This window comes from Lonchura striata, chromosome 14 (assembly GCF_050655825.1).
Source record: "Lonchura striata isolate lonStrDom1 chromosome 14, ASM5065582v1, whole genome shotgun sequence".
Classification (NCBI taxonomy): Eukaryota; Metazoa; Chordata; class Aves; order Passeriformes; family Estrildidae; genus Lonchura; species Lonchura striata.
Window position 1 is genome coordinate 13,573,774 of NC_140716.1, and position 25,604 is coordinate 13,599,377.

At 45.8% G+C, this 25,604-nt stretch overlaps 2 protein-coding genes across 4 annotated transcripts in view; one reads left to right on the top strand and one right to left on the bottom strand.

Annotated features, from left to right (window-relative positions):
* Positions 1 to 25,604, bottom strand: part of RBFOX1 (RNA binding fox-1 homolog 1) — a 1,274,894-nt gene that overhangs the window by 1,216,874 nt on the left and 32,416 nt on the right. The window lies entirely within an intron of this gene.
* The window catches only part of GSG1L (GSG1 like), a 58,031-nt gene continuing 41,152 nt past the window's right edge, over positions 8,726 to 25,604 (top strand). The window contains exon 1 of one of the 2 annotated variants that reach the window (XM_021531205.4): positions 8,726 to 9,570. In XM_021531205.4, the coding sequence (XP_021386880.3) occupies positions 9,270 to 9,570 (301 nt within the window). In that variant the 5' untranslated portion in view covers positions 8,726 to 9,269. The remainder of the gene's footprint in view (positions 9,571 to 25,604) is intronic. The other variant, XM_085591755.1, reaches the window with a different exon arrangement.

The window sequence follows — 25,604 nt, forward strand, 5'->3', positions numbered from 1 at the left end:
CCCACACTGCTGCATTTTCAGAACCTTCTGAGCTGAAAGGGACCCACAAGAACCAACAAGTCCAACTCTGAAGTGAATGGCCCATGTGGGGATCAAACCCACAATCTTTAGCATCATCCTCTAACCAGCAATGGCAGCACCAGCAATTATTCAGGAATATACAGAAAAGAAGGGAAATAAAAAGCCATTGAATGTGAAGGGCTTTTAAAAAATTATTTTCATGGGTATTTTCCAGCTGCACATTAAGCATAGAGCATATGTTTCTTCCTCACTTGCAACAACAGATTTTATGTCCTTCTTCATTGCCAATAAAGCAGTTAAGCTGTTGTAGAAAACTGCACAGACAACATTAAACAAAAGAAACACCCAAGAAAAAATTCTTAAAACGGGGACATGGGAGAGAACTGCGCAAGTGCCACTGCCTCCTTAGCAGACTATTCTCAATTTACATTAGGATATTCCAGTTTATGGCAGCTTGAAGCCAAATTTGAGAGGGTGATTAAAAATCCTTTTCAGCCTCCTCCTTTTGAAGAATGTGCTGCATTTTGTTCAGCCTGAAAACCATGGGAGAGAGCAGGAGCAATCCCCTGCCCACCATGTACACAGGGGCAGGGTGGCATTGGCGCAGGCAGCTGCCATCACTGACTCCTTGATTCATTTTCCTGCTATCCAAAAGTTAATTTTGGCATGGCAAACACTGCCTTTGATAACTGATTTTGCTCCCACCACCACGATATCACCTTGCAAAAAGGTTCAGAGCCGTCACCACAATGAAGAATGAGTACGTGTGAGCTTTGCTCGGTTCCTTTCCCTTCATGAGGTACCAGGTGGCTCCATTTCCTTCAAAATAAACTTTTTTACTTTTCTCAAAAAGCGTTGCATGGAAATAAAGCACAACCCTGCATCATCTTCTGAGTGAGTTTTGGTTTTGTGCTCCGTTACCTGTGGGATGTGAGTCCAAAAATCCAACCTTTTTATGAAGACTTTGTAAGAACAGAAGAAGTGGTAATTAGAACAATTTTCAAAGAACAAATTATGAAGATCAGCATAAAAACTGTGGATTACCTGAGAATTTGAGAAGAGTTACATATTGCTGCACTGACAAGAAAGCAAGGAATTCAATTATCTGTTCCATGACACTAACAGCCTGGAATATAGGGTAATTTTTCCTCTGAACTATATTTCATTAGAAGTATATTGCTTTTTGCAATTTTTATTCATTTCTCTCTCCAATCAAACTGAGATCTTTAACTTGATAAATTACCATTTTACGTGTTTCCTGCATTATTACTTTATGTTTTGTCTCTTTTCCTACAAAATCTAGAGGTAACCAAAAGCACTACTTTGACTGCAAATCAGTTCCATTTCTTGTGAAGGTGGTACTCTGTCCTGCAAATAAACTGCTACAAAAATAATAAACATCCAAACCAGAGACAGATATTTATTGTTTAACGAATTTGATTCTGTTGCTATTACAATGTGAAACAGCAGAAACAGAAAATTACACTGTTCACGTCTCTTGTGGTGTTTCTCAATAAATGGAATTATTTTTAAAAATCAGAAATTACTAAATTGAGACATTAAAGCACTTAAAAAATGGCAAGGTTAAGTGAAATTGTCCAAGTAGATACTGCACAACTTCCTGCAGTGCATGGGCTATAACTGGGCTGGTACTACAGAAATGGCCCCATCTGAGGATTTTAATGTCCATGGTTTTCTTGGGACCAGCTCAGACCTTTGTCAAGAGCCAAGGACATGCTGTCCCTGTGCTGGCAGTGCTCCTGCAGCTGCCCCTGCCCTGCCACCCCACAGCCCCAGCCCCCAGGCAGGGCTGGCAGCATCTTCCATGGATTGATGCATCCTCAGTGCAGGAACCCAGCAGAGGCATGGGGACACTGCCAGCCTGAGCTCTGCTATGTGCCTGCATTCAGTGGTCTGAAGGGCTGGATTCAGGAGGGCCTCGGGCAATATCTGATTTTTAGAAATATTTTATATTATTCTTTCTTTGATCTGAATCAAGTGTGTGAGGCCTATTTAAAGATTGAGCAGAGGTTTAAGTCAATACATTCTACCCTAAGTCAAACTATTCCCATTTGGCAGAGCTATTTTAACTGAGTGCTCTCTGTCAGCATCCAATCCTGCAGTGTCTGTTAAGGGTGTTGTATTCACAAATGCAAATACCAGGGGTCTGTGAAACCTGGACGATTTAGGCACCATCAGCAGAGCCCATGGTGGAGGAAAGGAAGGTCTCTTCAAAGATGCACACAACCTCAGGGGTCAAGGGGAGAGGTAGAGTGTTCCCTACCTGAGACTTTGCAGAGTACCGAGAATAGAAAGGACATTTCCCCATCCAAAACCCCATCAAGGAAGGGCTTGGAAAGAGGAAATATTCATGACCAGCCATGAAGCTGGAAATACAGCTCCCAAGCTGAGCAGTCAGTATGACAGTGCTGAACCTTCCTCCTGTAGCTTCATTCCCATTTAAGCTCCGAGAAGATTCACAACATTTTCCTTTTGAAGAATTGCTCTTTCATTTTGCCCCTTTGCTGAGGCCAGAGAGTTCATGTAGACCTTTGAGAGTGGTCTTTGATACCAGCCAGCTGCAGCTCTGTACTTTTATATTATTGTGGTCTCCAAAGTAGCCTTCCACTGCACCACCCCTACCTGCTCTCTGCTTTCACTCTGCTGAGTGTCCTGCTCGTCCTCCAGGTTGCTCATATATCTCCTCCCTCCTGCTGCTCTCCAGACAGGCTGATGGCTAGCATTTTCCCTCTTTCTGCCAAGTCCTGGCCTTGACTCCCTCTTCTGCCATCTGCTACAACTTCATTGTGAAATTTGACATTGTTCAGAGCAACATTCTGCTGGGTTTGGTGCTGCCTCAAAAGTCCCTCAGTTTGGGGGATGTTTCTCCCCTTGACACTTTGTGCAATTCTGGGACAGTCTTACCCAGGCCTTCTCAGACAGTTTGACATATTTTTAGTCACCTTTTCATCCTCATTTTCCTCACTTTTCCTTCCATGCACTGTAAAAAGCTGTCCCCAGCCAGGCAGAAGCTTTCCATGCACCAGCCTGTCTTCTGCCTGCTGACCTTTTCTCTTCCTCTTGGAACAGTTATGCAATTACCTGCCTTTGCTCTGGAGAGACATCTTTGCCACTGTGTTTTGCTTTTAGTATTGATCTCTTGATTTTTAGTTTGGTTGCTTTGTCTTCTGCTCGGCTCCTGGGGGAGAGATTCCTGCTCAAATTGAGGTTTGCTACTGAAATGTTTAAAACCTGCTGGCTGTATGTATAAATTTGCTGTGCTCTACAGTTTTTCTCTCAATGTAGACCAAATGCAGTGTCCTGTAACATTCAGCTTCCAGAGCCAGCCTGACCATCCTGCTTCCCTGTGGCAAGCAAAGCTTGCCTTTATCTTCAGCATCACTGCCCTGATGGGACCATGGGCACATCCCAGGGGCTCCTGGTGCCCTGCCTGGGAACACACCCCCAGGGACACCATGTGCACCCTTTTTCTGCAAGTCTGCATGGCCCCATCAAAAAGCCATCCCTGCACCTAAGCAGCCTCTTCTGGCCTGCTCTGGTGCAGTCTATTTCCCAAGTGCATTTTGCACAGGGTCCAATTTCTGCAGAGAAGATAGAGAAGCATGAAGCTCCAGGTACAGAGCTTGCTCAAACAAATCTCCCTGATCACTCCTTTCTGAACTAAAATCCCACTGCAAATCATAATCTAGCACTTAAAATGCCTGGACATATGGATGAATCCTAATTATGGGGGAAAAAAATACATGCACATACAAATAAGTAACATTATTCTTCATATTAATGACACCAAATGCACACAGTTTATTCCTTTGCCAGGCAGAAACTGAAAACTGCAGACATTTCAATGTTCTAGCTTCTGTCCCTAAAAATACATTGATAAGAGAAGGGGAAAAATGTCTTAAAAACACGACAAGGATGTAATATAAATTAATTCAATCTGTAGTTAGTGGATTAGGCACTTCCAAAAGCACAGTGGGATATGACAATATATAACTTTATATGAATATGGAGATCAGATGCCTGGGTTATAAAAGAGCATGTTTGGGTAATGAACCCTTTGACATTTCTCAGCACTGCTCTGTTTGTTGTGACCACTTTTGGCTGCTTTCATGCCAGGCCAGGGTGCCCAGGAATATTGAAAGTCTCACAAGCTGCCATTAAGGCTTTGATGTGCAAGAATGCTTCTTTAATTGCAGCAATAAAGAATGAAGTGAGTTCTGCTTTTAGAGTTCTTCTTAAGTGAGCCTGTAGCTTCTTGTAACAACTTAGACATATCAAAGTTAGCCTTAACAAAGAGTGCTAAATATTAATTAAACTTTCATCTTAATCCAATCCAACTGTCAATTGTGAGGAAATAATTCTTGTAACCCTAGGACAGAAAAATTTCTAATTCAGGATCAAAAGTAGGATAGCGTGATACTTAATTCCCTCCCACCATAGGTGGGCACATGTAAATAGCTTTTTGGGAATTGCCTCAGGAATATCGTGCTTGCTCAGCCCTGACCTTTTGGACTGCCTCTTCAGGCCACTCAGCCAGTCAGCTCCCCCAGGCACGAATCAAGACATGACTCAGACCTGTCACTTCTTTTCATCTCCCTTCCTCTCCAGCAGCTGCTGGAAGAATTCAATGCAGGCAGCAGATGAGTACAAACCTGCTGGCATCCCAGTCCCACCAGTTCTGACACAAAGAGCAGTGCTGGGTGATGGGTGTGATGCTGTTTGGGGCACTCAGGGACCCTGCGTGGCACAGCCAGGATGGGCAGTGCTCTCCACTGAGCACAGCACCAGAGCAGGGCCTCTGCAGAGGGCACCCAGGGGTGTCTTGTACTGCCCAGGGATGCTGGACCATGGAAATTTTTATGGGAGAGGCAACAGTTTATTTTACCACTTTCATTTCTGTCAAGACTAGTAAAGATCTTTGCTACAGTACTGTCAGAAACCATTTTTTGCCTGGTTGCTTTAGGAACAGGGAGAATTTCCTGAGCAATCTTCTTGTCCTTGCCTAAATGCCCACAAGCAAAGTACGTGAAAGACACACTGCAAGTCATAAGTTAAAGTGAAGACCAAGATTTCCTGTGGTATCAATATTCAGCCCTCCTTCACGTGGACCCCTGGGGGCTGCCCATTTGCTGAGGGCTTAATTTCTGTCAGAAAATCAGAATTGTCTCTCGACAGCAGCTCTGAGATGAGCAGGACTGTGCAGCCCAGCCTGTGTGCTCAGAGTGCCAAGCATCACTGCTGAACACAGACTGCTTTGGGCCAAAAAGATAAAAACCGGGGTGAAAACAGCAAAAAGGAGCCTGAGTCTGGAGTGGAGAGAACACAAACTTCACAGGGTAACACAGTCTGGGGAGATATGGACAGTATTTCCATCCCAGCCCTCTTCTCCAAATATAAAAATAAACCTGTTAAGTGCCTGAGGTAAGGAGAAAATTCCCATTTTGCTGAACAGAGCAGAGACAGGGGAGGTATATTGGGGGCACACCAATAATTCATATTTACCTGGAAAGAGAGCAAGAGAAAGATGAGCTGTGCAGAGCTCTATGTCAAGGGAGGAAAATCCCAACCATAAAAGAAGATTTTGAGCTGTTTGCAAGACAAAGGACTCGAACAAGTGAATGCTGTGGCTCTGTGGTGCTGAGGAAAAGCAAAGAGGAGCTGCCAGGAGGGGTCCAGCCCAACGTGGCAGGAGGAGGTGGGAAATCCAGTCCAGTGACAGCTGAAAAGGACAAAATAAACACATGAGGAAGCCCAGGAGGACAGAGCCATAAGAAATGAAAATTTAAATAAAAGCTATAGGGTGTTTAAAATGTTGATTTAAATCCAGCATATAATCCCAGGCATTTGACATTGCTGGTTCAAATAAACACCCAGACTGAGCTCATCATGTCCCCATCAGCACCAGAGGACCCAAAAGTAGGGCTTCCTCTCACTTCACTGAATGGTGCCTCTGTTTTCCACTAGTGGAAAACAGAGCCTGATTGAAAGATTCCTTTTGCAAAAGCTATCATTATTTTAAATCCTCCGGGTCAAATTCTTTTTGTACACAAGTAAATACTGAGTAATAACAATTTACACTGATCCTGTAAGAAATACTAAAGCAAAAAGGGTTAGTATAACCTGGGAAGGTAATTTTTCTCACAACAGCAGAGAAAAGTTATTGCTGCACAAAGGTTTTTAAAGATTCTTTTAGGCACAACCTGAAAACTACATCGCTGTAGCATTCAAACCCTTCTACGTTATCATCAAAGATAATACCACATAAATACTACTTAATCCAGGCATCTGAACTGCCTTCTGCAACATATGCATGATCTTTCCATTTTTATACACAACAAATCTGATGAACAGAGATTATATAAAGAGAAGTTATTGGAGTATTACAGCATAAGCACAGAATAGTTCTCAATAGTTCTCAAGTAATCCCAACAATGAAAAAAAAAACTGGTTTCCTTTAGGAAAAAGAAAATTCATATTAAAAATTCTCTGACTCTCTCTGAGCCTACTTTACTTTGTGTTCAGTTTTTTTAAAATTCTTAAGATTCTAAAAGCTCTGTATCACAATACAAACCAAATTTCTGTTTTATTTGGCCTCTTATATTTTTAAATTTACTGCAACTATGTTGGTTCCCAACAGCTCTGCCAGTCTGAAAAACAAGAATTAAGAAGATAAGGAGGAACAGAAACAGAAATATCTGTTAGGATTAGGAGTAAAAACAAAATGTAACAAGCATTTAGGGCAAAATTATCCCAGAAAACAAAAGCCTTGGATGCCTACCCCTCAGGGAGTTGGGCACGGGGAGAAGCAGATTGTGCAGGCATTGGTGCTGCAGGCCAGCAAACACAATGCACAAGGCAATAGACAGAAAAAAATTGTGAGAAAAGAGCTGTAAAGACCTATATTCACACTTGGAGAAGTGTGATGATTCAGATGCTGGCAGCCACTTGAAAGACAGTCCTGAAGAACAGCACCAGCTTTCTTATGAAGGCTTTCTGTCAAAGTTTCAAGTGCTTTGTTTATTCCTCTTAGCAAGTGGATAACCCTGAGAAATACAGTAACACCACAAATGCATTACTGAGTAAATGTCCTAAACAGAAAAATAATTGAAGTAATAATCCTGTGGTCCTCTGAATAGCTATCACCTCGATTTCTTGCTGTCCTGGTTTAGGACAATTAATACAATTAATGCAATTAAAACCAAGGAAAGAATGTCGATTATTTAGCTGCAAGATGTAATGCTGCAAGGGCTGGGACAGGGAGAGGTGCTATGAAATTCCAACAGGAAAAGGAGAGGCACTCTGCTAGAGCAGAGCACAGGGAAAACCTGGCACTGAGGAGGTGGCACCCATCGGGCACAGGCAGGAGCAGGCAAGGCAAAACCTCTTGGGTACAAAGTTATTTCACCAAATTTACAGAGTTGCCATCACAATTGCTCTCACAGAGCCCTGTGAGTTTTCTCACAAAAGTTTTCTATTAACTTTTCGGTTTCTTTATAACAAAAAATTACCAAAGCCAAGTGAGTGTAAAAATAGTGGAAAATCTCATCAACAGTTGGGCTCGGAGATTTGGGACAGGCACCAAAAAGAGCCATGAGTCCTGTGGCTACCTGTGAGGGGGCATCAGGAGGGCAGGAACAGGTCCTGGAAGCCTTAAGGAGAAATTTCACCTCATCCTCCCTGGCCTTCTCAAGGGGTTGGAGAAGCTGCCCCCCATGTCCTGTGTGCAGGCAGCAAAGCACAGCACGAGCTCTGCTGGGGGCTCAATGAGCACTGTCCTGCCTGTCAGTGTCAGCCTGCTTGGCTACATGGATATTTCCAGGATACTGGACATTTCCAGTGTGGAATATTTCCAATAGTGGATATTTCCAGGGAAAGCCACTGCTGGGCTGCTCTGAGAGGCCACCCCCATGGCCCCTGCAGGATGTCCAAGCTAGGCTGGAAGGAGATACCACTCAGAAGGCACAAACAGCTTCTTCACCACAGAAAACTGTGTTCATCCACCAAGGGACAAAACCATGGTGTGACAAGTGTGGCCAGCCCCAGTGCTGGGCATGGGGTCTCATGTACCCTCAGGTGCTCTGCTCCTCAGGGCACTCAGCACACAGCAGAGAGGTCTGAGCAATGTGCAGAGGGGTCAGAAACTCTACGAGCCAGCTGGACATTGTGAGAGGACAATACACTTCTATTTGGAAATGGGATATTGAGTATTAACTGCTCCCTGCTCTCGGCATTGCCATCTGGTGAATAGAGCCCAGGGTTTGCTCTAATTAGTTCTGTCGGCACAAAGCAGGACCTACAGAATTTCCTCCAGATTCACTTCAACCAAAACATCTGCAAGAGCTGTGTCTGGGAATAAAAGCCTGGGCAAGGGGCTCCACTTGGTGTTGTGAAAGATAGGGGTTTCACACATCACACACTCAAACCTAAATTCCTCTGGGGCTGCCAGAGCAAGCCTCTGAAGAAAGAGATTTTCACCATTATGCCAAAAGCAGAATCAAGCCCTGGATTTACTACTCTCTAGCTCAGAGCAGAAATGCCAAAGTACCGCTCCGTCTCTCCTCCTCCTGGACCAATCTCTATTCCGGGGTATACCAAAAACGCCTTTCAGGGCTGCGCACACTAATAATCTTAATAATAATAATAATTCTTTTCGGGACTGAGGCGTGACGCCTCCCCCAGCCCGGCGTGCTGCAGCGGGCTGCGAGTGCCGGGCACGGTGGCAGCGGGTGGCAGCTGTCCCTGTGTCCCTGCCTCCTCCTGCCGCACGCTGAGCCGCTCCTGCCCATCCTACGGGAGCAGGGGACAGCGAGCCTGGCAGCCTGCAGGTGTCTCCCGGCGGAGGAGGCTGCGGAGCCCCTCGGGAGGATGATGTGCGGTGCCCGAGCAGATGTTCACTCGCCTCTGGGGCTCCTCGGGAGGCAGAGCCGCTCCGCTCCCCTCAGCGCGCTGAAGCTCCGCGGCTGCGAGAGATCGGCCCCGCTGCCGCGCCGGCAGCTGCTGCTCTAACCAACAAAGGCAGGGTTTCAAGTGAAGGGGAAGGATGGGAGTGTGGCTGCAGAGCTTCCTTCACCGCTTCAGCAGCAGATTGGAAGAAGCTGAGAGTTTTGATGCCTGGACAACTGGATTCTGAATCGTGAGAGGCTTTGAAACCCACCCCCCCCTCCCAAATAAAACAAACCCCTTTGACTTCTTCTCTCAGCAGGAGGGGGAGGGAGGGCGGATTTACCATGAAGACAAATCGAAGATGCAGAGCCCTGCTAGCAGTGAGTCTGAATCTGATGGCTCTCCTCTTCTCTACAACAGCTTTTATCACGACCCACTGGTGTGAGGGCACACAGAGGGTCCCCAAGCCGAGCTGTGGGAAAGAGAAGAAGACAAACTGCCTCAACTACGGCGGGAATGAGACTGCAAATGAGACGAACCAGAATGTGGTTCATTACAGCTGGGAGACGGGAGATGACCGCTTCCTTTTCAGGTATTTCCACACTGGGATCTGGTACTCCTGTGAGGAAAATATCAATGCTGCTGGTAAGTATAAAACAACTTCCTCCCGGCCTGCGTTGCTTTGTGCTCGCCTCGGCGTGATAAGCGACGGGTTCCGTGCCGTACCTTAGAGCAGCGGAGAGAGGCGGGGGTTTAACAGTTCTGTGTTGAAAAGCAACCTGTTTGTGCGAGGGCAGGGATCTGCTTGTTTACCTGCTGCCTGCTGCAGGCTCTGAGCTCTCCGGCTGAGCCCCGGAGCAGCCGCGTGTGAGCCCGGGCACACGGGCAGCGGGCAGCGGGCAGAGAGCATCGGGCAGAGAGCATCGGGCAGAGAGCATCGGGAATTGGGCAGAGAGCATCGGGAATTGGGCAGAGAGCATCGGGAAGAGGGCAGAGAGCATCGGGCAGGAGGCAGAGAGCATCGGGCAGAGAGCATCGGGCAGCGGGCAGAGAGCATCGGGAAGAGGGCAGCGGGAATTGGGCAGAGAGCATCGGGCAGAGGGCAGCGGGCAGAGAGCATCGGGAATTGGGCAGAGAGCATCGGGAAGAAGGCAGAGAGCATCGGGCAGAGAGCAGCGGGCAGAGAGCATCGGGCAGCGGGAATCGGGCATTGGGCAGTGGGCAGTGGGCAGAGGACAGCGAACAGAGAGCATCGGGCAGCGAGCATCGGGCAGAGGACAGTGGGCAGAGAGCATCGGGCAGCGGGTATCATACAGCGGGCATCGGGCAGAGGACAGCGGGCAGAGAGCACCAGGCAGCGGGTATCATACAGCGGGCAGCGGGCAGAGAGCACCGGGCAGCGGGTATCATGCAGCGGGCAGAGAGCACCGGGCAGCGGGTATCATGCAGCGGGCACCGGGCAGCGGGTATCATGCAGCGGGCAGCGGGCAGCGCTCCCGCAGCGCTCCCGGAGCACACGGAGGCTCCCCCGGCAGCCCCTGACAGCAATCGCCCCCAGGCCAGCGGGCTGCCTGGCAGGGGCAGCACAGAGGCCACGGGTTTTACCAGCTTTTGCCTCTTTTCTGCTCTTCGCTGAAGTCAATGACCGCCCGCCAGCCCTCCCTGGGGTGTGTGTTTATTGAACAGAGAAATGCAGTTAAAGGGCTCAACTGGGCACAAGAAAGCTCATTTCTGTTCCCTGCTCAGCCGTTTACTTGCTGGGAAGCACTCAAAAAGACATCTCTCCAGCTTATCAGTGCATTCATTTCCTCTGCTGTAGCCTGGCATTTCCCAAGGAATAAAACACTGGAGGGTGGATGGCAGGCAGCTGCCCTGGGACCAATTTAAATCTCAGCAGATGCAAACTGACAGCCCCTACTCCCAGAGCTGTCTTCTAGAGCTAATATCCACCAAAAGAGCTCTTTTCTAGATTATGTGACTGAAAAATAAAGTTTACAGATGTGACTCAGTATGAGATGATGGGTTGTGGATACTTGTTCCTCACTGGGCTGTTCCCATCCCATCCCATCTTGCCATTGCCCTAGGAGTAGATCAGGGAGTTGGTTCTTCACTGCTGGGAGAGAGGAACAGTTAACCACGGATGTGTTATGTCCCTGAGAACACAGCCCCTTGAGCAATGGGAAGTTTAGGGTTGAATTCTGGTAAAACTGACAGAATTCTCTGTGAGAATGTACTATTAAATGGGGCAAACCTGGGGAAGTGCTCACAGCCTGTTTCATCTCAAGGGGTTGTGTATTCTCCCCGGTGTTTTTGAGGAGAGTACTTGCAGAATTAGTTGTTTATTAAAACTCAATTTAATGTTAAAAAAGGAAAGTTCATGAACTCCAGCCTTGGGACTGCAACAGCTCCAGGCTGAAATGAGAGCACCAAAGCAACAATCTTGATGTTAAAAACACAGGAAAAAAAAGGTTATTTGTCTTACTGATTTGGGAATCAGCTTAGGCCACAGCAGCCTGAGTGAGCAGCCTAAGAATCTCTGGCTTTTTGAGCATCTTAGCTGGGGTTGGCATGATCAAGGATGCCCATATTTCTGGCAGATACTGAAATCTTTCCAAGTCCAGATTTATGTGTGATATAAGTTGTAACTGTGTGACTCTAGCCCACTCAGAAAAGTGAGTTATCTGTGGGAGAAGAGAAACAGTGATCTATTCTGTACCGGGTAAACAAAGCTGTGCTGTAGTGGGTGATTTCAGGAGAGAGCTGGAAGCCAGCTTTAAAAAGTTATGGTGAAAGCAGGAGAGAAGGGGTTGCTTCTCCCTCCCCACACCCCCACAGCAGCTCAGTGAGTGTTTCCTCTTATCTGAAACTCTTCAGTTTGCAGACTAGAAGTGACCAACCTTTGGAAATAACCCAGGCAGGTAGGTACAGGGATATACTGGCTTAGACAGACAGCTGCCTCTTTCAGATTTACCATATCTTCTCCTGGGAAGGACAGGAACAATGTAATGGACACGGGTCTAAATTTGTCCCTAATAGTGCCAACATAAAATACCCGACAGCTCTTCACTCAGACTGATGGCTTTGTAATGCCAGACTGTCAGAGTGTTGTCATGGCCTTTTGCAGCCTGACTGATGATCTTTTTATCTGAGCTGCAGGGCCCCGAGGCACCAGCCCCAGCCCAGCAGCACAGGGTTGTGCTTACACAGACAGCCCCCACTCAATCTCCCTGTGAGGAATCCACCCCAGAGGCTCATCCCCATCCTCAGCACACCTGCTGAGCCCAGCCCTGCAGGCATCACAAGTCACACAGTCATGGCTGTGTGTTAAATAGCATTGTATTAATACTGTGAAATAGTGATGGATTAATTTAGTCAAAATGCCCAGCTCAAATGCACTGTACACTGTCAATAGAATCTGTCTTAAAGCTCTACCAGCAGCACTCTGAAGTGGCTGCAGCAGCAGCCTTGCTCCAGGCAAAGTCCCTTCCACAGTCACTCCCAGCCTCACACTTTGTCAGCAGAACATATGGCCAGAGCCCATGGTCAGCACCATTCCCACAGCTCCCATCCCATCCCTGATTCCTCCCTGACTCACTGATGTCTGAATTTAAGCAGCGTGAGAGGAGACCTCATCACAGTCTATAACTTACTCATGAGGGTCAGGCACTGGTCTCTTCTGTCGTGACAGTGACAAGATCCAATGGAATGGCCTCAAGTTGTGTCAGGACAGGTTTAGGTTGGATACTGGGAAAAGGTTCTTCACCCAGAGGGTGTTTGGGCACTGGATCAGGCTGCCCAGGGTCTCAGCACTGATCCTGCCAGAGCTCCAGGAATGTCTGCACAGCACCCTCAGGCACAGGGTGGGATTGTTGGGGTGTGTGTGCAGGGCCAGGAGCTGGATTTGATGATCCCTGTGGGTCCCTTTCCATGCAGGGTCCTCTGTGATTCTGTGCTGGATCCCACCAGGCACATGTCAATGCCAGGAGCTCACTGTGTGATTGTGGTACTGCCAAAACTCTCCAGAGCCTCCAAACTTTCACAGCTACGAGTCACATTCTTCCTCCAGCCACCAGGCTTCTGATTTCTTTCTCCTCAAGCCACACTGTCAAAACTTTCTGCTCCCTGCACTGGTGCAGCTGCAACACAGCACATCTTGTAGTGCCAACAGGAGCAGCTCCCAGCAGGCTGATGCTGCAGGGAACAGGATTCCAGGCTCCCAGTTGGCTGGAGGGGCTGGGACTCAGTCACACCTTAAAGTGGCATTTAGGCAGCAAGCAAACAAATTTTTGAGTGTCTTCTCCTTGCCACTGTTTATCTGCAATGTGCATTTAGATTCCAGAGGCTGAGGTGCAAGCAGCATGCCATCCTCTCTGTGCAGAGCCCAGTGGAGCGTGCCTGCCTCTTGGTGCCAGTTTCTGGTTTCCACTGACAGCTCTAACAGAGATTGAATGCTGTGATTATTTCTGAAATAATTTGTGAATCTAGAGTTTATTTTTATCCAGCATGTCTAGGACAGCTCAAGAATTCAAAAAGCATTTAGTACCTGAGAAATGTAATTGTGAATCCCCTCTGGGAAAAGAGGGACTGGAGCATTTCTATTTCATTGATGGGGGAGTCCTGTAATTATTTAGCACAATTTCTGACTCAAAAGTGTGCTGAATCCCAGTCTGCCAGAAAGAGGTTCTCCCTTTCAGAGTGGGTTCAGTGCTTTGGATGCCACACAGGTGGAGGTGCCTTCTGCAGGAGCACCACACACCCAGCCTCAGAAGGGGGTGAGGATAAAGCTCTGCAGACTGTGCTGCTGGAGCACTGTTCTGCCCTCCCAGGCTGCACCTGGAGCCTCCTCCTGGGCTGTGAACTCCTTGGCCAGGGCCAGATGTCTCAGAGCCAAGCTCACCAGCATTTCATTTCTTTTTAACTGTGACTTTGAGCTTGTATCTTGTTGCACACATGCAGTCTGTGCTTGGGCACCTCACAAAGCATCACAAAAGTGCTGCACTGACAGCAGCAGTGGTGAACCTGCTGGTGGGTTCCATGACTCAAGAACACACACGCCATGAAAAAATTAACACATTAAGTAGGCAAGGTGGCATATCACATTCTAAAGGGGGGTTTGAGAGTAGGAAGTATTTTGAGTTGCTTGGAAGCAATGAAAAGTCAGCCAGTTTTGCTCAATTGTGTGTTTGCTTTATTGTTAACAGAAAAACCCATGAACTCAGACCTTGCTTTAGTTGCCAGTGAACAGACAAGCTCAGTATTAACATCCACAGCCAGAGGGGAAGAGCAGCTGCCCAGCTGCCTTTTGACAGTACTGTCCCATTAAATAAACAAGGATGCTCACCATGCTCCCGAGAACCAGGAGAGCAGGAATAGGTATGCATGGCTTGTTTTGTGGGTTTGGATCGAATTTTTTGGAGGGCAAGGGGTCTGTAGCCCTTTGTGTGCTCTATGCCACCTATTTCTCCTGAAGGAGGAAACGGGAGAGTGGAATTTAGATCGGATGTAAACATCAAAACTGGGCAGAAGTGTGGGCTCTGAACGTGCCTTGAGGAGAAGCCAGAGAGGGAGAGAGGTTTCTCCTGCAGAAATAAGTAAATCTGTGCCATAAACAGCAGAACTTGCCACAGCCTTTCACAGCTGCAGAGTGGCTCTGCAACACCTCTGTCCCCCACCCCTGTGATCATCACACATGACAGTGATTCACCACAGGTGCCTGCCCAGAGAGGGGCTGGGGAGAAGTACCTTGTGAGTATATAATTAAAAGCAGAAGGACTTGGGAATTCTTGCTGGATTATGAGAAATACAATATAATTGGCATGACTGAAACCTGGCAGGTTTATTCGCATGACTGGAATGTAAAAATCGTTACTTATAAATTGTTAGGAAGGAAAGAGTGGTAAAAGAAATGGAGGAGGTAGAGCTCTGTATTAAAGATAAAATTTCCAGTGCTAGAGGAACTGAACCCAGGGGGCTAGGATAATCTCCATCTGAGGATGTTGAAATAATTGGTACACGAAAATGCAAGGTTAAGAAGAATCTGTACATCACTATTTTAAAGAAAAGTGGAAAAAAATTGTACAGGCTACTTGACCCAGGGATTTTAGGACAGTTATCTGAGAAAGCACTTATTGCATGGCAACAAATAGGTTTTATCAAAGTTATGGGCTTATTAGAGGTAAATCATTTACCAAGATGAATCACTTCTCAGACAAGGGTAATGGATTAGACCCAGTCTCTGTGGATTTGCAAAAAAAAAAAAAAACATTTGGTGGAATGTCCAAGTGAAAATTCTTTCCAGAAGAGCTGCAGAGAGTAAGGAGGATGGTGAGAGCAGAGAGAGAGGCAGGAAGGCTCCACACTGGGGAGCAGTGAACACCTGATCTCCAGGCTGGACAGAAGGCCCAGGGCACAGAGATGTCCCATTGGTGAGGATCAAGTGACAATGACAGAGCTCAGACAACACACACCACTGACTGCTCCCATGATTCCAGAGCAAAAAGGCACAACAGACAAAAATAAATACTCCTTCCTGCAGAGCTCCCTGCCAGGGAATGTTGAGAAGACCAAAATTGGGAATTGCATGGATGCAGAGAGCAAACCTCCATTCCTGTTACTGACAAGATGATTTTAGAGCAATCCCCAAACTGCTGCTGCAGTACTGGTGTGACAAGGGGAGCACAGGAGCACAATCACCCTGTGCCCACCCCTTTGTTCTTCTCTAAATATCTGTCATTGGCTTCCCAAAATATCTGTCACATGAGACAACACAAAGACAGTGGAGCAGGGAGGCCTTTTGCATCAACCTGTATTGCAGTTTACTTTATTTTCTTGATTATCATTGGGATAAATAAATTGTAAACTGACTAAAGAACAGTCGTACAAGGAGACTGTGGCAAGTAATACAAAAGGGAGAATTATCCCAATGGAGACCAGATGTATCTAGTTGTCCTCAAATTTGCTTTTGGGACTGATTAGCAACCTAGGGAAAAAAAAAAAAAAGAGCTAGGGATACAATTTGTGTCACCTAAAAAAATAAAGGCGAGATGAATCCTGCAGCCAGCCCGTGGCCATCAGCAAACAGAGGTGTCTGTGCCCAAACTGATCAACATCCTCATTACAGAGAGCAGGGAGCCCTCCTTGGGAGGTTCCACTGCTCCTCCTGGGGGATCAGCCAAGCCCTGGGATTACGTGTTTGCCTCACTGGCCAAAAGAGAATCTGTCTAAGACCTTGCAATTCCCAACACAGAAATTTTAATTTGAAGAGAATAATCCTGCTTTGAGTGCGCCTCTTACGTACATGGCACACAAAATCTGGGAATATTGGCATTACAGAGGAGAGATTTTTCTGCCTAACTGAAAATGTGAGCTGGCCTGACAGAGTTGTAAGAACAGCATTACATTTTAAAGAAGGTTAAAAGCACCAGATGCCTAAAGCTCTGTGAGGTCACAGGTAGGTGCCAGTTGCAGGGGGAAAGATAAGAACCAAGTTGGGGGCCAAATTGTTTGTCTGTGGGGTGGCTGGGAGCTGCCAAATGCTGTGACATAAAAAATGAGGTTATTCTAGGGAAAAATCAGCACCACAGGCGACACCAGTGTGTTTTGTAAATGCCATGGTGCATGGGTATGGTAAGAAAAAGGGGAAGGTAAAATAGGTGCAGAGTGGGATTTCCAAGGTTGTTTAGGAAAAGAGAATCTCCTACAAGAAAAGAAAGCTGGTGTTGTGTAGTGTACCAGACTGAAGAGCTAGAGGGGATGCAGTGATACCTTACACTTGTAAGGATAAAGAAAATAATATGACTTCAGTAACTCATAATCGAGGGGGAAAAGTGACAATCCAAGGACAGGTTCCCTCAGAGTGTGCCTGGACCTCACCTCCACAGAGGGCAGTGTGAGCAAAGGAAACCCACGGGCTGAAATGGAGCCTTCCAAAATGCCAGGAAGATCTGCAGGAGAGAAGAGGAACATTTTTGGCACGAGAAGGCTTGGAGTGAGTCCTGCATAGCTGATGTGCTGGTGTTTGAGGAGGTCTGGGAGGAGCCCTCTTTGCCTGCTCCGTGACATCCCTGCCCTGGGGGAGCTGCTGGGCACCAGTGGGAGCCAAGGGGAAAATAGCTGCTGACTGGTGCCCAGCACGTTTCCTGGAGCTTTTAATGCCTTCTCTAATCTAAAGCAGCAGAAATTGGCTCCAGGTGGAGGCAGTGTGTGAGGAGGCTGCTCAGCCACTGCTGACATTATTACAGCTGCTCAGGATCTAATTGGTATGGCTGCTCATGCACTGAACATTAAACTGATGATCTAATTTGGGATCAGAAGGGAAATCTCCCTCAGGCTAGATAACAGGGAGAGTAACAAATTTTTGCCTTCCTTTACAGCATGGGAAGGATCCATTGCAGAAAAGCACTTGTGAACTCCTCCTAACAAATCCCTGGTATTTTGCTTTCAGGATGCGATAGGTCTGGCCATAGGAGCTTACAGATTTATTCCTGTTCCTCACAAGAACTCTTGCTCCCTTCCTGTGGTACATGATAGCTGTGATTTCTGTGGTGGTGATTGCTTTATTGCAGACATTCAGGTTTTTATAGCACGTTGGGGATATTTTGTGTCTGCGGTGCTCTGGGAGTTTCGGATTTTAGGTCCTCCTGATCCTGCTGGGCACACTAGCTGTGTGAACATCTATCATCCATAAAACATGGACATAAAGGCCCTGCAGGCTGAGCCTCATCACGGAGCAAAGTCAGGGACCAGGCAGCTAACTACTCCTTATTAGATATGTTACTGCTCCTCATGAGTGTTTGGATGTGTCTGTTCTCAGCCATTTAACCCAGTAGCCTCAAATGAAACATCTGAGGAGTTCTGGTAGCTCCTTGCAAATGGGATAAACTTCAAAGTGCTGGAAGATTAACACACAGGTCCCGGATTTCAAAGGGAACTGAGATGCCTTACCCCAGTGTCAGTGCAAAATATGAGCAGATGCTTTCAGGGCTGAGGAAATGCATAAGGGATGGAAGATCAATCACCATGGTATCCCCGTGGGTTTTAAATTACACCAGACTCAATCCTGATGTTAAAGCTTTCCTTACCTGGGGTTAGGAGAACTGGCTGGCTGGCAGATCTCACAACTGGGATGTACAGGTTGTTGTGGTTTAACAGCTGATAATTAAGTGCTGCTCAGCCCCTCATTCACTCCTGCCCCAACGGGCTGGGGAGGAGAGCCAGAGAAAGGCAGCACCAGTGGGTTGAGAAAAGAACACCTTAATCATTGCAATAAAGTAAAATACAACAACAAGAAGTAATGAAAATAAAGAGGAGAGAGAGGACTAAACCCCCCCTCAAAAGTGTTGCACAGTGCAGCTCCTCACTGCTGCCCAGCCCAGCCCAAAGCAGCACCTGGCAGCTTCCAGCAAACTCTCCCCAATTTACACATTGAGCATCACATTCTAAGGTCTGGAATATCCCCCTGGCCAGCTCAGGTCAGCTGTCCTGGCCATGCCCCCTCCTGCTTTTTGTGCACCTCCTCGGTGGCAGAGCACGAGGCACTGCAAAGTCCTTGATTTGGGCAAGCCCTGCTTAGCAGCACCCGAAGCAGCTCTGTGTTGTCAGCACTGTTATCCTAAGCCCAACACTCAGCCCTGTCCCTGCTGCAGGGACCAAATTGACTCTATCCCTGCTGAAACCAGGATAGCAGGGAATGGGGCTGCTGAAAGCAGGACCCTCTGCTAGTCACAAATTGGTGTAACATCAGTGTTCTTGTTGCTAAACCAAAAGGCAGTATGAATCTCTGCTGATCTAGACTAGGAAGGAATACAAAAGCCAGTGTGCAATAAGAAGCAGATGCAATTACTATGGAATGACATGGCTTGTAGAATAGCCACAGGCAAACAAAATCCACTTGCCTGTGTTTCACTTTCCATTTGGCTACAAAAAGGATTCAAACCATGCTCACAATGTGGAAAATCAGTTGAGAGGCAGAGATATTTCACCATGCTTAGACTCACCGGGTTTGGAGAGACCAAAAAACCTCACCATACAGCATAATTTCACTGTGCATCTCCCAGGCAGACAGAAAACACTAATGAGAATTTGTTTCAAAGTTATTTGGTACATGCTTGGGAATAAGGTTCACAAGAGGAAATGCAAGCATGACTTTCTTCACTTGATTTCAAAACTGGATATTCATTTCCAGTGTGCTGCAGTTCATTTCCTTTAAAAGTCATGGAAAAAAGGTTAAATTACCTGTTTCCATACCCCAAGCCAGGGGGTCCTGCCTGGAAAAACAGGACATCTAAACCCAAAGAGCAGCCAGGGCAGGCACAGGAGGACAGGAGAAGGAAAGACTTCATATGGTGAGGGACATACAGCGGCTACATCCTCTGTGAAGAGCATTGGGCTTTGTCTTTCCCAGTTTTCTGGGTGTCTCAGGGATCCTAGACTGACAATATCTAATTTACTTTGGCGTATTTACATTGGTTCAGGGTCAGCACAGTGTGTCACCTCTGGGATGAGCAGGTGAAACCCTCCCCTCCCCATTCTACAGTTTCAAATGCTTAAATCAATCAACTCAGAGCTCCTTGATTTAATGAAGTCAGCTCTAATTTGACACCAAAATCATTGAAAACCTCCCTCAGCACTGCTGTTCCCCCGATTTTCACAATCACTTGGAAACCCAAACTCCTTCCCAGCTCTCCAAATGATGGATGTGTGTACACATCCTTCAGGTCTTACCAAGATAATCAGCTGAATCTTGTGACTTGGCTGGCTTTCAATTAGACGTGATTTGAGAGCAGCCCGTGGAGATGTTTGCTTTGAGATGCTGGCTAAGATTTCTCACATCAGGGAGAGTTGCAGCCTGGAATGAGCAGTTGCCATGGCATAGTCCCAGGCAGCACCAGCAGCATTCCCAGCCCTGCCCACACTCCCTGCCCTGCACAGCCCTTCCCTGCTCCAACCCCCCAGGAGGGAACCCCACCGTGGGAATGGGACCTCTGGGGTAAAATTAGCAACATTCCTTTGGGAATGTGCAAACTGAGGAGAAGTGCAAGCCTGAAATGGAAAAGTGGGAAGCTTTACATTTTCCCACTTTGAGACGTAGGAAGCTGGAAGGGATTGGGTTTGCTGAAGGAGAACAGCAGCACAGCATTCAGGTTTAAAAGAGATCCTAAAGGCAATACAGGCTGTGAGTAATCGCTGAGAAATTGGGCAAATTCTCAAGATATTCAGAGGTAGAAGAAACGTTGATGGGCAGCAGCAATGAGTGGCAGCTGTCAAAGGAAGAGAAAATAATTATCTGCATAGTTCAAGACATATTTTTGTGCAGTTCTGTGTAAGCTTGTTTATCTTCCAGAAGAAAATATCACTCCAGCAAAATCAATAGGGTCAACTGAAAAATGTTGATTTTACAGATTAACACTCTATTTTTCATTAGGAAAAAAAAGTCAATTAAGTACTCTTAGATGACTTTAATCAAAGCTTGAATATTTCAGTTGGTAATTAACCCAATACAACTCTGTTTGAGTGAGCCTATTAACCTGTATTTTCCCTCATGTAGTACTTTTTTTCACTGAAGTTGTGTTGGAGTCCTCAGCCTCGTCTAGGCTGGGATCCCTTGAGGGTTATATCTTTTTTTAGACAAATACAATGATTTTACTCTCAGTAGATGATGTGGGATCTCATCAGAATCACATGACTCCAGATATAATTGGAGAGATAAAGATGTGTTAGGGACTAGTGGGAAAAAAGGGGACCTTGTCTGTCGTAGGCTGGGAGCCAGGGTGTTACTAAAAGGGAATGTTGTTTAAAAGAAATTTAATCATTTAAATTTCCATCATAACTGCACTTTTGAACTCGTAAAATTTTATGCAGAGTAAGTAGATACAGACAGCTTTTCTTTCTTCTTCTTTTTTTTTTTTTTTTTTTTGCAAGATGAAAAGCAGAGTTATAACAGAGTTCAGCCAGGACTACCAGATTTCTTTTAAGTCAATTTATTTAACGTGAATATTTTCAAACTGTGTCATTGCAAGACATACAAAGTAGGGTTTTTCCAGGGTTGTTTTTATTTTGCTGCTGTCATTATTAATAAGGCATTTACCCCTGGTTCAGAGACAAAAGAACTTGGGAATGCAGGATCAATAAGTAGGACCCAGAAGATCATATTCTGCTTTTTGCTATGACAACAGCCATGTTAGAAACAGAATATTGTCTTGAAGTGCTTTTTTTGGTGGTTTCTCTGCCCTCTTCCTCATTTCCAGTCTAAAGCAGCAGGCTCCTGGCCTGTGTGAGGTCCTGAGGACAGGAGCAAACAAACATTTCAGGTGGGAGAAGTAAAACATGAGTCTCCCAAAGGCTTGAAGGCAGAGGGCACCCAGGGCTTGGATGAACATCTGTGTGCTGGAGTTCAAACCCAATTTCTGTGCACCTGGGCCTGCCTTTCAGCTGCCCTGTGCACATTTATAATTCCAGGGGCCCAGGGAGGAATTCCACGCCACAGGCAGGCATGTGTGATGTACCCACAGTGTGGGCAGGGCAGGGCAGTGCCTTGGAGCGAGCAAACTGTGGGACCTGATGGTTCTTTAGGGCCTGTTTGTCTCGATTTTCTGGTAGGATTGAACTTGGGGGAATTTGGGTTTTCATACATTGCTCCAGCTGCACGGGATGGGAGAAGTCCCAGGGAGTTTGTCTGAGGATGCTGAGCATGATCCCAGGAAGCTTAAAGAAGTCCCAGGGAATTCTTTCTCCTTCACATGTTTGCTGTTGGGCCCTTCCCATCCAGGCTGGACACACACACATGTGCAAGCCTGACCCTGATGTCTCTGACCACACAGACCCTCAGAGAGAGCTGTGCCTCCATCAGCACCCACAGAAATTTCCCCCCAGCACCAGACTCGCTCCTCTTCCTCCTCTGCCCATCCAGGTCTGCAGATCCTGCTGGAACACCTCCACATCTTCCCATTGCAGGTGCATGGGGGCATCACACTGGTGGTCCCTCAGATATTTTCATGGGCTCTACATCTTTTACCCACACAAGACTCTTCCCCCAGCTCAGTCTTTCCAGATGCATCTCCTCCCACTCTCTGGCTGCTCCAATTTGAAGTCCCCCAGCAAGTTACAAATACTCACAGACATGCACACATACAGAATTAGATTAATTAATTAGGATCAATTAGCCACAGATAAATTTTGGACTCTTGCTGTCTCCCAGTCCTGCAGATCCCTGTGACATGTCCCTTCCCTGGGAAGCCCAGCAGAGGCACAGCTGAGCCCCTGCAGGGGCGTTTGCAAGGACAGGTGATGTTTCTCCCTCACCCTTGGGAAGGCACAGGAGAAGCTGGTGCCAAGTGCTTTGCCTGTGGCTGCTTAGGTGCTGGCCAGCCTCTCTGCTCAGCCTCCAGCAGCTCCCTGGGGCTGCTGAGCTCACAGAGCCTCACGTGCACTGTCCATGGCCACAGCTCCTGTGCAGAAGTGCAGAGAATTCCAGCCAGGTCCCACCTCTTCTTTCTGCCTGAGTGAAGTGCAGGAGAGGTCACTCCTTGGCTTTCTCCCCTGTCAGGATCACAGCCACAAACGGGCGAAGGCAGGGCCCTTAGGGGATGAATCCCAGAGACTCTTCTTGTTGCTTCTCTGAACAGTCTTTCTGTATTCTCGAAAGACTCTCCAGGAGCCTGGTTAAGGGGAGAAGATGCATCTGGAAAAGGACAGCACAGCAGGATAAACTCTGCCAAGTCTAAAATTAAACTTAAGAGGGCTTAAGAGATCAGTTATACAAGATACCCAAAAATAACTTAGAATAAATCCTAAGAGGAACAGTGAAAGCACTGCTGACATCTTCAGTTCTCAGTGAGATGCATGTCTGCATGTGCAAGTGTGACTGTGCTTTATAAATACCACCAGTGGCTACCACTGAAAATGGAAGAGGGTTTTCCAATGTTCCAGCAGCACGAACAACAAAGGGAAAAGTCAGGAACACGCTTCCTACCATGACCTTCAGCAGCAAGCCAGGCACAATCAGCCATTGAAAGTGATCAGGCTCTTCTCTACCTCCAGCCATTCTTTTTGCTAGGACTCCTAAAGGACTTTTTCTGGACACTCCAGCACTTTGTGTCCATGACATTTAAACTGGAGGCCTCACCATGAGGACAGATGGTGTTCTGGGCAAGCTGAATTGAGGGAGGAGGAGAATGCTCATTCCTCCCAGCAGCCTGTGACCACCCTCTCTTCTGTCCTGCAGATAAAGCACCTGCATCAAACAGTGAAACCCTGTCCCTTGCCAGGAGGTGCCACCAGCTCTCAGAGCAGCCTGTACAGTTTTTCTAGTAGCAAAGGCCTTTGCCTGTCTTGGGATAACATTCTGGAGAGCCAGGTATTTGTTAAAGGTCTCCAGTAATGTGGTTTTGGATTCACTGTAGCACGAGTGAGGGATGATCAGTGAGAGACAGCTTGAAGTCAGGTTCAAATAAAACTGTGATAAAAGTAATAACTTACATCTGACAAAAGAAAAAAAAAAAAAACCAAACACACAAAAACCAGACACAAACCACAGATCCATATGGTAGAATAAAAAAATCCTGCTTAATCTGCTTATATCAAGTCCAAATCTAGAGGTCATTCTCCCTATATTCCCTTGATTTTATGTCAATAAAATTCCTGAAAAACCTCATAGCTTAAACTCAGAGGCTCTGCATGAGAATGTTTTCTACTTTCACCTTAGTATTTTTTATAGTCCACTTACTTATCTGGATTTCTTGATCAGGAACCTAAAGTAAAGAACCTGGGGGAGCTGGGCTTGTTCATGTCCCTACAAACAGACAAAGGATGACTGCATTGATGCCAGAGCAGCTACAGAAGTCTGGGTTGGGTATAAGGAAACACTTCTCCAGAAGTGGACCAGAGTGGGAAGAAAGTCCATCTTCGAGTCACTAAGGGATGGGCATTACCATCTTTGGAGCGTTTCAGAATTTGGGTGGGAAGGGTCACAGTCCTGCTCTGAACAGGAAATATGCAGGGCGGGTAATTTCTGTGATCCATCAGCTCCCTTTCCATCTATCAGCCCCAAAGGTGGTTGTCTGTCTCACCTGACACTCAGATACAGCCTGCCCTGCCCACCCCTTGGGAAACAGAGGTGGTGCTTTGGCAAACCAAGTGTCACTTCCTTTTCTTGGCTGTCCTCTGGACTCACAGATTAGAAATATTTCCCTTGGACATATCAAAATGTGCATATCAATGTCAAGTGAACCTTTTCTTTTATAGCTACTTATACATAGACAACGGATTATGTACATATCACCTCTCAGTGTATATAGCATGGATTTAAAACTGCAAAAAGTAAATAAAAAGCAGTAATAATAGCATTATAATGATAGATTCTTATGTCAGCACAGCTATCATTTGAATGATTACATTTATCTCAATCTTGCCAGCAAAGACACCAGAAAGGTGAACACTTTATATTGCTATATATGTACACTGAATTACAAATAAGAAAAAAATACACTGACTTCACCATCACTGTGGCATTTCATTTTTTATTCTTTTTTAATGGCTCACCTTTCCTAAATTAGTCTTTTGAACTTTGTAATTAAAAATGAGCAAAGCTAATTAAAAAAAAAAACAGCCTCGTCCTATTAACTGCTTTGCATAATTAAGTCTTAAAGGGCAAAATGGACTCTATTCCACGGCCTCTGGCAGATGTGCCAGCACACCTTGGAGCACATCATACCAAAAGGAACACATACACTTGGTGGAGAGATGCACCCAGGGCAGAGGAATTATTTTATCATCTTTGGTTACCTGAAGAAGTAAAAAGAAAGGTCAAAGCATCCACCCTAAGATACATTTTCTGTTCAGAAACTCCTCAAGAATTCCTGCAAGGCCAAAGGTGGAGTCCTAAACAGGGAGAGTTTAATTTACAGTGGAGCAGAGGGAGTGGCACAGGCTGTGATGCTCAGAGCAAGGCATTTGCCTGCTTTTTAAACCTTTTTTAAAAGCCTTTATACATTTCCTTAGCTTCTTTGTGCTTCAGGTTTTGTCTCAGTCATGTGTGTCACATCTATGTATGGAGAGCTCAGTGCCCCCCAGCACTGGGAGGTTTGGGGCACAGACTTTGCATGTGTGAAAATAGTATAAAAATGGTTAATAATTTTGTGTTGTAGGGTTTTTTTAAGTTTATTTTAAAATTAAACTACATAATTAAGAAATTAGTCTTAAAATTTTTTTAACTTAATAATTGACTCTTAAAGACTTGTAATGTAGATTTTTTACTTAATAGATAAGATATACTTATATATATACTTATATATATAAGTATATAAGATATACTTATATAAGATATATATTATATATATAAGTTATATATAAGATATATAAGATATATAAGATATATAGTATATATAAGATATACTTATATATAAGATATACTTAATATATTTTTAATATATATTTTCATATATTTTTACTTAATTATAAGATATTACTTAAACTTAAGAAGAAAGAGGAAGAAGAAGAGAGAAGAAAGGAATTTGAGATAATACTTTATATTTTCTATCTTGAACTTATTTATAATATACTAAAATTTTTTAAATTTAAATTTCTTACTTATGTGACATACTATACTCCTGGGACACTGGGTGGGGCACAGGCATTATCTGGTGATGAGAAGAAGGAGGGCAAAAGCGTGGGTATTCACACAT